General features: G+C 45.8%; 1 protein-coding gene across 3 annotated transcripts in view; it reads right to left on the minus strand.

Annotated features, from left to right (window-relative positions):
- Positions 1-5251: 5251 nt before the first annotated feature.
- The window catches only part of CLTA (clathrin light chain A), a 29742-nt gene continuing 23260 nt past the window's right edge, over positions 5252-11733 (minus strand). Inside the window, exons 6-8 of one of the 3 annotated variants that reach the window (XM_027770039.1) lie at positions 7991-8044; positions 6677-6712; positions 5252-5710 (exon numbers count right to left, since the gene is read on the minus strand). In XM_027770039.1, the coding sequence (XP_027625840.1) occupies positions 5539-5710; positions 6677-6712; positions 7991-8044 (262 nt within the window). In that variant the 3' untranslated portion in view covers positions 5252-5538. The remainder of the gene's footprint in view (positions 5711-6676; positions 6713-7990; positions 8045-11733) is intronic. The other 2 variants (XM_027770040.1, XM_027770041.1) reach the window with 2 other exon arrangements.

Here is an 11733-nt window from a genome sequence, read left to right on the forward strand (position 1 = left end):
GCTTTATTGAAGGGTTTTTTTTTAAGTCTATCATGTGGTAAGCTTTTCTTATGGGGGGAGCTTTTCTTTTGCCATAGGGAGCATGCACTTGCCAGACAGACAGAGACAGAGAGATAGAAAGCGAGAAATCACCCCCCAGGAGGGATGGCCAAGCCACAACCCCTTCTCCTCCATTCTCCTCTCGGGATCTTGGGCATGCACGCATACGCACCCGGCATGAGTTTTAAGCCACTGGGTCCAGGACGCGAACCGTAGTCGACTGCATGGGAGTCCAGCGACATAGCCATTATGCTAACTGGTGGTCCCTATTTGGTAAGCTTTGACACATAGAACCACAGTCAAGACATTGATATAAATATTACCCCCAATGTCATTTGTTGAAAGCCGTTGGTATTACTGTAGCAAAACTTGTAAGAGACTTCAGATCAGGGATTTAAATTACAATGGCCTTAGTGACCTTGTCCTTAGGGACAGCTGAGGAGCTGCTAGCACTTAAAGCCTCTGAAAGATTAACTGTCCCCAAAGGATCTTTGCTACTGGAATAGCAGACACCTTTCCCTTCATAGCTTTTTATTCTCAGCTGAAAATGACCCTAGAGTGTCTCTGTTCCAGGCAGCCTAGAGCCCACATCCATGAATCTGGATTCTGGCTAAATAAAAATCCATGCTTTCTGGGCCAGCCCATGGCCTGGTAGTTAAGGCGGCTGAGTCCCACATGGCTGACTGTGCTATTCAAGTCCTGGAGCAGGTATGTGTACATGCATACCTAAAATCCCAAGAGGAATGGAGGAGAAAGAATTGCAGTGTGACCATTCTCTCTAGAGGGTGCTTTCTCACTCCCCCCCTCTCTCCAGTGAGCACACATACCCTCTGGTAAAATTTTAAAGAGAAAAAAAATCTATTCTTTCACTGATGTCAAAATACAGAAGCCAAAGTTTGGACTATTGATGGCAACCTAGAAGAAATACTAACAGCCACAACTTTTAAGTACCTGTGTGCCAGGCTCTGAACTTGTGCTTCATATACATTATCCTAGATTTTCACAATCTGTTAAACAGGTGTTTTACTGTCCCCTTTACAGAACCCAAGACTTAGTTTAAGCAACATATTTAAAGCTATGGGGATAAGGGGGTCTTAGAGCACTTGATCCCCAGGTCCCTCCTTCTAAGCTATACAACCTCTCATTTCAAAAACACTTCTAAATGGTACTCTAGGCTACCAAGAACTTTAATAAATGATTTGCAAATGACTCAATTCTTGACCCTATCTCTCAGCTGTGAATTTAATCAGATATTCCTGCTATGGAAATTTGCCAGTACAGTATTCAGTCTAGTGACAGGTTTAATGGGTAGTTTTAGATCTAAAACAAGCTTATGCGTATAGTTTTCAGATTGTTTTTGTTTTAAGAAACCCTAAAGGTTTATTTAATGTGATGTTTCAGTGTTAACATAGAAAATCAACTGAAAGAATCATCATTGTATTTGAACCTCCTTCTTAGTGAGTTTGGTGAAAAATCTAGGTTGGCTGATTTCTAGAACTCTACTGGCCATTAAATAATGTCCAGGGCCTCCTCATTATTCAGACATTCCATGGAGACTCCTGGGGAGGAAGCTTGGCTGCTGAGCCATGAATGGTGCAGCTGGTGGCAGCTGGTGGTATACTGTGAAGGGGCATCGGCCTTTCATGGATGAAATCTGTAGCTGATCAAACAATTGCATTGTTACTAAGGTTCATACCAAATATCTGAAGGGTGGTAATGAATCTCAAGCCAAATCTTAGTTTTTATTAATTTCATGGAAAGGTTAATATATTCCAACATAAATTATTTCATAGGGTTAAATAATCACATCTTAATTTATTTTAATGTAAATATTTTTATGTTACTGTTCTGAACCAAATTAGATCTAAAGAAAAATAAATACATTTCCTTGTTGAAATCTAAGTTATTTTGTATTGTTTTTAATGACCTCACTATCTAAAAGCATGGCCCTTCTCAGATTTAAACTGTTTCATTGCTTGCTTTTGAAGGTTATATAAATTCCTTATGGCGTATAGTATCATTGCTTTCTTAACCAAAGACAAAACAAAGCAAAAAAAAACTATTAGTAGAAAAAAATTGAGGGACCAGCAGGTGGCATAATGGCTATGTCACCAGACTCCCATATAGTTGACCACAGTTCGAGTCCTAGACCTGGTGGCTTAAACTCACACTAGGTGTGTGTACATGTGTGCCCAAAATCCCAAGAGGAGAATGAAGGAGAAGGGACTGCGGCATGGCCATCCTCCCCCGGGGGGTGATTTCTCTCTTTGTTTCTTTCTGGCGAGCGCACACGCCCTACAGCAAAAACTTCTCCAAAAATTTTTTGGAGAGGTTTTTATTATAGGGAGTGTGCGCTCACCAGAAAGACAGAAAGCCAGAAATCATCCCCCGGGGGGGGGCCGGTGGGGATGGCCATGCCGCAATCCCTTCTCTTCCATTCTCCTCTCAGGATCTTGGGCATACACACACACGTGTCCAGCGTGAGGTTAAGCCACCGGGTCCGGGATTCAAACCACAGTCGACTATATGGGAGTCCAGCGACATAGCCATTACTGCTGGTCCCTCCAAAAAATTTTTTTTGGTATAACATTGAAATTGTAGTATAAATAACCAAGTGGCCCCAAGAGTTTTCAAACTAAGAAATGCACCTGCATTTATGAAGCCCTAAGTGAGTAGTAATAGGCATCAGAAATGATCCCAAATTACTACTGCTGTGTAACAAACCACCTCTAAACTTGGATTGTGAAAGTAAAACAGTAATTGCTTTCTCTCTCATGGTTTCTGTGGGTCAGGACTCTGGGAAAAGTTTAACTCAAGAGTATGTTGCACTTGTTCTTAGTGCCTGAAGCTGGATTTACAGGAGGCTGGAACAACACCTACAAGGACTGAACGAGCATCTCTCCCTGCATGTATTCGTTTGTTGGTAAAGTCATGACATATTTTGCTGTGTTTTTCTATGCAAAAATGCATCATGACCTTCCCGACAATGCAATTTAGGGTCACTCAGGTGATCTCTCTGTGCAGGCTACTTTGGGCTTCCTCACAGCATGGCAGCTTTGGGATGGCCGATTTTTAGCTGGTAGCTTAGGTTTTCAGCTGGTATGTTTCAGCAAACCAACCATAAGCTAACATTGTCTTTTTATGAAAGTCTTGGAAGTCACACAGCATCACCCATCATCCAATCATCTCAATCTGGAGAATGTCAGTATTGTTGACATTTTAAAGCTGCCACATCTCCCTCAAGAAGCCCGTTTGCTGTGGGACATTAAGACTGATCCAGGTGATGGTGCCAAGACAATACCAAAAAGCAAGCTGCCTCAGGTAGAAGGCCATAGGAATTCTAGTTCTTAAATGATTAATTTTGACATTTGAATGGCATTAGCAAAGCCCAGTAGTAACAAATAAGTGTATTCAAGGGATGGTTAAAGGGGAGGGAAATGAGCAAGAAGCCAGAAATATGAGCCAGATCAAAGAAAACCCAGCTAATAAGCTTGGAAGGGGAAGGTAGAAGGAAAATAAAGTTCCTCTCCCATCCAAACATTAACAGCATTAGAGATGAGGGGCTTCCTTTCTCGGCAATGGGAGACCTAACCCCCATCCTGAGTATGGTATTACAGTTTATCTCAACCTCCAATTTGGAAATACCAGGTAACTATGAGCAGATTACTGAAATATGACCTTATTAATTACTTGAAATATCACCTACAACATGCCAGGTACTGTGCCAGGTTCTAAGAGTGGATAATGAATGTATTGATGCCTGGATGGACATGGTATCCTGGAAGAAACTGTTGTATGGATTAGTGCCATCTGGGACCAGCAGATGGCGTAATGCTTACATTGCTGGACTCCCATGGTTTGAGTCCTGGATCCGGTGACATAAATTCACGCTGGGCATGTGTGCATGCATGCCCAAAATCCCAAGAGGAGAATGGAGGAAAAGGGATTGCGAAGGAGCCATCCTCCCTAGAGAGGGTGATTTCTCACTTTGCAGCAAGCACACATGTCCTATAGCAAAAATCTTAAAAAAAAAAAAAAAAAAAAAAAGTGCCATCCAATATAGAGCTTGTTGAGATGACAGAATGTTCTGTAATATAATATGTTTTGTCCAATTCAGTTGATGCCTAATGGCTATGAAATGTGACTTGGGCTAGAAACAAAGTTTTTGTTTGTTTTTTTTATCTCTTTCATGAGATGGGAGGAGAAACAAGGACCCCCAGTAGGGTCTTGTCATGTCATGATCCTATCTCTGGCATTCTAGCCAGCCAGCATCACCGTGCACCCTATGTATTTAGGCTGACCTGGGAAATGAACCCAGGATCTTCCAGGATGTCTTCAGAATTGCAGTGGCACACCACCTATACCACCATGGCAGGGCAGAAATGTTTTTTCTTTTTTTCAGATTTTTGCCATAGGGCACATGTACTCACCGGAGACAGACAAAGGAGAAAGTGAGAAATCACTCTCCAGATGGTATGGCCACACCAGAATCCCTTCTCCATTCTCTCAGGATTTTGGGCATGCATGCACTCACACCCTGGTATGTTTTTCAAGCTGCTAGGCCTGAGACTTGAACTGTGGAGTTGGCCCTGTGGGATGCAGCACCTTAACCACCATTTACCTGCTGGTCGTAGAAATTTTGAATTTTCATTAGTTTAAATTTCAATAACCACAAGTGCCCAGTGAACACTATATTAGACAGCATGGGTCTAGGTGAATTATTTTATAACAGAAACCTAAATGAAGTGGCTGGGAGGGTGAAGACCCCAACATGTGCTATGGGAATAAGGGGAATGGGGCCAGCCACACACTAGTTACCCTGACTTGGGCTTACTGGTTTAACCAAAAGGACTAAAGGCCTTTCTATGCCTGCATTCCCAGATAGCCTCCAGCTGAAAATATACCATTCAAGACCCTAAACTAAGGGACAGTGACAAATGAGCCCATCTAGGGCAATGTTTAGGCTGGTGAGAAAATTCATAGCTGTGTTAGGTAGTGAGGGTTAACTTTTAGCCATGAAATTTCCTTTTCAAATGACAATCTCCATGGTAGGCAAATTTGGAGCTACCTTTGTTCAAGGCAGGTGAGTGGCCAATGGCAGGGAAGGGTGCTCAATGACCGTGCCTCCTTAGCCCTAGGAATGATCAAAGTTAGTTCCTCATTCCCATGCCTTACTGCAAACTGCAACACACCTTGAGATCAATCAAGATTCTTTATGTACATTGTTTGAAACAGAAATTTATTCTCAGAATAATGCACAAAAGCACAGGTTGAGGCTACTGTTGGGAGGTTTCTCTCCCTTCCTCTTCCTCCTCCCCCCTCCTCTCTGAATGCCAGGGAGAACACAGTTGAAGGAAACATGCAATCACAAACAATGATCAACTCTAAAGACAAAAGGTTTGGTCCAAAAGAACTCAACATAATCAATCCAATTACTGTGAACAGCTTCACTGAGTAGGATTAAGATATTGCAGATGTAGTGTTTCCACAGGTGGCTCTTCAGTGTACCAGGGGGGCCTGCTTGAGGGAGATGAGAACTGAGCGCATGCGAGAGACATCTTTGGCCTGCTTGCTGGACTTGGGGTTAAAGTCACACAGCCGGGCCACCCGTTCCCACTCTGTGCCTGGGGATGACTCGTCAATGTCGTTTACAAAGGCTTCTTCTGCTGCCCTGGAAGCAATGACAGAATACGTTGGTTTAATGTACAACCCTTTCTGAACAACCTGGCCGCTGCTTTGCTATAGAAGCAACTGCCTCTTCCTCCCTGACTAAATGGCATTCTGGCTTTCTTGAGAATTAAGAGCCCCTGGCCCAGGTCAGACTCAGGGATAGACATGTGGCCTGCTCTCCTAGCACACGGTGTACAGAGTGCTGTGTAAAATGTTGGAATACAGGTGTTTGGTTCAGGGCTCACTCTGTCTCTCGTCTAGCCATCTCTGCTCATATGGAGCATTAAAAAAAAAAATGCCTGTCCTTAGCCAGCTACTCACTGCTTTTATAAACAAAAGCAAAGCAGCAGGCTGGTCAAGAACTTGAAGAGCAGTTTGCACTGAGCTGTACTGAGTTTCAAGGAAATCAGAGACTTCTACAAAGCCCACAGGTCATTGCACAATACCCTCTAGATTTATTCCTAAGGCTGGAGAGAAACAGGGCAGATCAACAGGAATTCAAGACAAAGCTCCCATGCTAGCAGGCACTAGAGACTAAAGCCATTCTGGATAGGGGTTTGGGAGGACATTCTCCAGTTCAGCCAAAAGTTTGCCACTTTCCCTCCAGCCAGCTGCTTTGGGCCTCTCAGGGCAAACTCTGGCAGGAGGGCCAACGTTAGCTGCTTTTTGGCAGGAGGCTGCTCCAACGTTTTTGCACATCAAGGCCAGCCCACCCCCAGAGGGAACTAACAGGTGGGAACTACAGCCCGAGAGGACAGTGGTAAGAGGCAGGAAGACACAGTGTATTCATCTACTCCAACAAGCATCACGGGCAAAGCAGAAGCGATGGAGATGACTGGTCTGTGGCAACAGAGGGGTGGCACTATCACAGGGATGGCTGTGGCAAACACTGCTGAAGCCTGGAGCCACTACAACACTGCGACTTCATGGCACACACAGTTAGGGCAGTGAGAAAGGTTTACTTAACTGTTCTAGGCTGTAGCAAGGATGGTTTATGTTTGTGCTTAAAGGTGAAGAGAAGAAAAGAAACAAGGAGAGAAACTTTAGGTCAGATATAGAAGATGAGAATGAGCTCAATGCAGATGGTCAGTAAGCTAGACATGCCCTTGCCACTCTGTCTGTGCTTGGGAACGTGCAGCTGGCTTTGCCGGGCCACCCTGCTGCCCAGCAAATCCAGACTCGACCTTTCCAGTCTCCATTTCTACTCCAGAGAGAGTGTGCAAAAATCAAATCAAACACCACCTGTAAGTCCAGCATTTCACACGTCTCATCGCAAATGCATCCGGGGGCCCAAGAAGCCAGGTCTGTCTTCCAATGGGATGGACATCTCAAGGTCATAGGCCCTAAGCGACTCTTCAGATTGCAGCCTGTCGCTCACCTTCCACAGGTTCCTCTCCTCCTCCACCCTCATAAGCATAAAGAGTTGGCCCTAATTGTTAAGGGGGAAACAGCGAAAAACTGTTCCAAGTCTTTGGCAATATTACTTTAGATACGGGAATCCTTAAACAAAAAAAACTTTTCCAGAGAACATGCAGTTTTCCTTTTGGGGGAGTTAGGAGTTTGCAAAGTGGCCCATTTCAGACAGCTATGGCTGTCTTGACCTTAAAGGTGGAGGCCTCTTTGTGCTTGAGGTGTGTGTGTGTGTGTGTGTGTGTGTGTGTGTGTGTGGTTTAGGGCATCAGAATTTAGCCACTAAACAGCCATCTCTGACATCTAAGACCATAGAGAAACAGTGACAGGCACCCATCAGAGCTCACCCCCTCTAGGCTCTTCTGCCTGAGGGAGGAACCGATCTCCCACTCTTTGAAGGAATCAAGTATGGAAAACGCTAGTCCCCACAGCTCCAACCCTGGCCATGTGAGGTGCTGTTGGCTCCTAACTTGGATTTCCACCTGCTCCCAGGTGGAGAGACTTCCTTCCCACCTGGGGCAGGCAGGCAACAGGGTACTGGTGGCAGCAGTGGTGGCAAGCAACAGCAAGAGGTCAGCATCCATCCAAGCCTCAGACCTTCCTGGACAAGCTCATGAATAACCCACACTTCCGGCCTTCTCCCCTCCAAAACCCCAAATATGAAAAATGGCTATCAGAGGGGTACAAGGAGTCATAATTCTACAAGATCATTAATGGCTCAAACCCCAACTTATCAACTCTTAGGCAGCCCCCACAGTGCCAACTTGAAATAATTTTAAAAGCAAAGCAACTTGTGACATAAAAGGAGCATTAATTCTAAAGACAAAGTAGAAAGAATCAAACAAGAAAAGGAATTAGTTTGGCAACATACACATAACCAATCACGTCAGCGAAGGGTTGTTTGTAGAAAGCTTCATCTGCCACCCTAGACAGCAAGAGGTCCCAAAGGCAGGCAAGCAGGCAGGAAAAAAGAGAGAACATTGAGAAGCAGAAACATCGAAACCCACAGAGGTGCGACTGTGCTTGGGGAGCTACTCCCAAGGTTTCTGCCAGCCCTGGGAGGCGTCCAGTGCTGCAGACACAGCAGACTGAGGATTCCACCCCAGCCTTCCCTTCCCACACATGGGGATTCTCCATGGGAGAGAGTGCTGCCACCACCACCCCTTTGGCTTACCTCAGCAACAACCAGCATTTATTACGCACCCATGCATGGGCGAAGCCCGTTCACAAAAATTACGTTGCTTCAACCCTCAACCATGACTGCTGATGACACCAAGTGTCGTCACCCCCACTTTACAGATGAGGTAACTGATGCTTAGAGATGAAGCAATGTGCTCAACCACACCACTGTGACAGTGAGTTCCGAACTATGGCAGCCTGGCTCTAAGTCTAGGGCTCTTTCTACTGTACATTAACACTTCTTTTAACTGGTGTATGCTTAGGAAGTCACACTGCCTTCCTGTCAGCCTCAGTAAATATCACTGGGCACGAATGTTGCCAGACGCCAGATGGCTCAGGCCCGCAGCCAGCTTCATTTTGTATTATCCAACTGCTTCCCTGCACTGGCTGGGTGGGCTACGTCTGATACATAAATAGTCGTGTTTTTTTTTTACTTTTTACTTTTTTTTTGGAGAGGTTTTTGCTACAGGGTGTGTGCGCTCACCAGAGAGACAGAAAGAGACAGAAAGCAAGAAATCACCCCCCAGGGGTGGTGGCCACACCGCAATCCCTTCTCCTCTTGAGATCTTGGGCATGCATGCAACACGCGCCTGGCATGAGTTTAAGCCACCGGGTCCAGGACTTGACCCGCGGTCGACTACATGGGAGTTCAACGACACAGCCATTACGCTAACTGCTGGTCCCATACATACATAGTCTTTTCAAAAGCCCTACCTTGGAGAAAAAAGCAGCTGCAGGCACGTGATATGGTGGGAAGAATGCAAACTGAGGCCCCTGGCTCTGGCCTCTCTGTACCCCTGCGTAGGATTGTCTACAGTTTCTAAATATTTCTACACCAGGTATGACTGGCTGATAGGGTTCAGCCTGGAATCCAGAATAGCATCCCTTAATTCTCACTCACTCAGGCGGGGAGGTGCATTGACATGAAAGGGCTCTGTGACAAGGGGCGTGCACACTGGGCAGACAGCTTACACTGCAAAAGGTAGGCCAGTGTGGAGTCTGCTGCCCCAGGCCCCACCCAGGTTCAGCCAGTCCACTCCTGTTAGCTGTAGCTGAGTAGGGAACCTCCCTCATGGAGTCTCTCCCGTCCTTTGCCAGAGTCAGGTGCGCAAGTGGAAAGGACTTTTTTAAAGGACAGTCTACCTTGGTCATTAACCTAAGTGCACATATTTATTTGAAGGCAAATTCTAGTAAATTTCAGTTTATTTTTAAACTCACATATACTCTTCCTTCTTTCCCATTTTGGTTTACACACAAGAGGTGTTATATGGAAATTTTAAGAAAAAAGAGCAGCCTGATTGTAACTCAAAATGACGCAGCAGGAAAACAGAGATTTGTCTGTGAGCATAAAGAGTGGGAGGAAACGCAGGGCAGGCCAGCGTGTAAACCTGTAATCCCTTTAGTTTCCACAAAGGGCTAGACCTAATCGATTTCAACTCGGGCTTGCTTCTCCTGAAGAGAATAAAGGTTTAATGACTCCAGTCGAGGCATCAGGAAGACAACAAAAGCCTGAATGTCAGGCTTTTGCTTCTTCCCTGCTGGCCCCAAGACTGAGGAGCTCATCAGTGACAAGCACAGCCCCTGCCAAGGTCACAGCCCAGAACAAACAGAAACTTACACCAAATTGGGTGGGCGGCCCTTGTGCTGTTGTTCCTCACCAGGCAGAAGGGGGACCAGTGAGAACATCCTCAGTCAAGGCAGGAAGGGGCCCCAGGAGCTCAGGGGAGGGGAAGGAAGTGGAAAGCCCAACCACTGGCCATGTGCCAAGGCCTGAACACAATGTGGGACTTCATTCCATAAATAGCCCCAAAGCAGGCACGGGAAAAATGTCTGCCATCCCTGAGAACCACAGACACCCTCAAACGTGTTCAAGCCTTGAAAGAGCTGAAAAGTCTCAGCACAAGAGCTACCTGTGACAGGGAGCAATGTTTCTCTTGCTGGAAAGGAACACGTGCTGGGTTTATTCCTGATGAGTGACTCATCCGACTCTCCAGTCAACTTCTATGACACAGGAATTCTTTTCCAGAGGCTGTTACCTAATAATTCATGACTCCTATGCAGTGACATTTAGACCCTGACTGGTGACAAAAGGAGGGAGATGCAGTCGGGACAAACCACAAACTAATACTCTGTGGGCAAAGACTCATCTGCTGGTGGTGGCCCACCTCCCAGCATGATGCTAGCCTGCATATGCCTCTAATGCTTTTGTCTCTTGACTGGCCAAGGGTTATCAGGAAGGTAAGAGGCCGACTGACATGCTCACAACTACCTGGATGCCCTTTCTGCCCGAGCCTCCTCTTCCCAACTGCTCCGCTTTTCTGCCTCATCTCTGAATCTCCTTCACACTCAGCTGCTGCCCAGCTGCCCAGAGAGTAACACTTGCTTGAAATGAGCACCCCTTTACCTTTTAACTGTACTCACTATTGCCTTGTTGACAGATGAGGAAGATGAGACACTTTTTATATTAACGGGACCCATCTCTTTTAAACTCTAAAGTTTAGAGTTGTTCATAGAGGGGCGGGTGAGGAAGAACAGTCAGCGGCATCCAAATCTCCAAGGAAGGGCAGCTGGTGGCATGGTGGTTAAGGTGGCTGGGTCCTACATAACCAATTGCGTGATTCAAGTCCTGGATCCAGTGGCTTGAAAAACACACTGTGCACCTGTGTCCAAGATCCCGAGAGGAGAATGGAGAAGGAACTGTGGAGTGGCCACCTCCTCCTTGGAGGGTGCTTCCTCACTTACCCTCTCTCTGTTTCTCTCTCCAGCAAGCACATGTGCCACATAGCAAATTGATAACAGCAACAAAATCTCTGGGGGAGGGTGTATACCACTGAAGAAAGTTCCTTGAAGTGATTCCCACCTCCACACACAGAAGAATCACTAGCACAATGTAAAAACCACCTGTTCTGTCCTAGAACCCTAGTGACAGTGGCTGGGATGCCACGACCCTTACGCACTCAGCATCACTCCTAGGCTACCAGGGCTCCTCAGGGCTGGATCCTGAACATCTGTGTTCTCGATGAATGGTAGTTAAGTTCCTTCTGCAACCCATGAAAGTTTTTCTATGAGACCAGCCAACACGGCGCTCTGTAGTCCCAAGTAACAGAGGCCAAACTCAGATGCCTAGAGGCATAAGTCCCTTAAGACAGTTCTAAAAATAGGTGTGATTACTCTCTCCAAGGACAATTGCTCCTATATATACAAAGGTCTCTTTTTAAAAGAATTACTTAATTTTATTTGTCATTATTTTGCTATAGGTCTCATGCACTCATGAAGGGGAAAGAGAAAGCAAAAATCTGTGTGTCAAGCATTGGGAACTCAGCATGAAGAGTCAGCCCAGTTCTGCCAGACCCTCCCGAGCAGAATGAAGTGCTGAGACCACTTGCAGGGGCATCATGGGGCCTGTGAAAGCGGCTGAAGCCACTACTCATCTTT

The sequence above is a fragment of the Tupaia chinensis genome, unplaced genomic scaffold (genome assembly GCF_000334495.1).
Source record: "Tupaia chinensis unplaced genomic scaffold, TupChi_1.0 Scaffold000104_1, whole genome shotgun sequence".
Taxonomy (NCBI): Eukaryota; Metazoa; Chordata; class Mammalia; order Scandentia; family Tupaiidae; genus Tupaia; species Tupaia belangeri.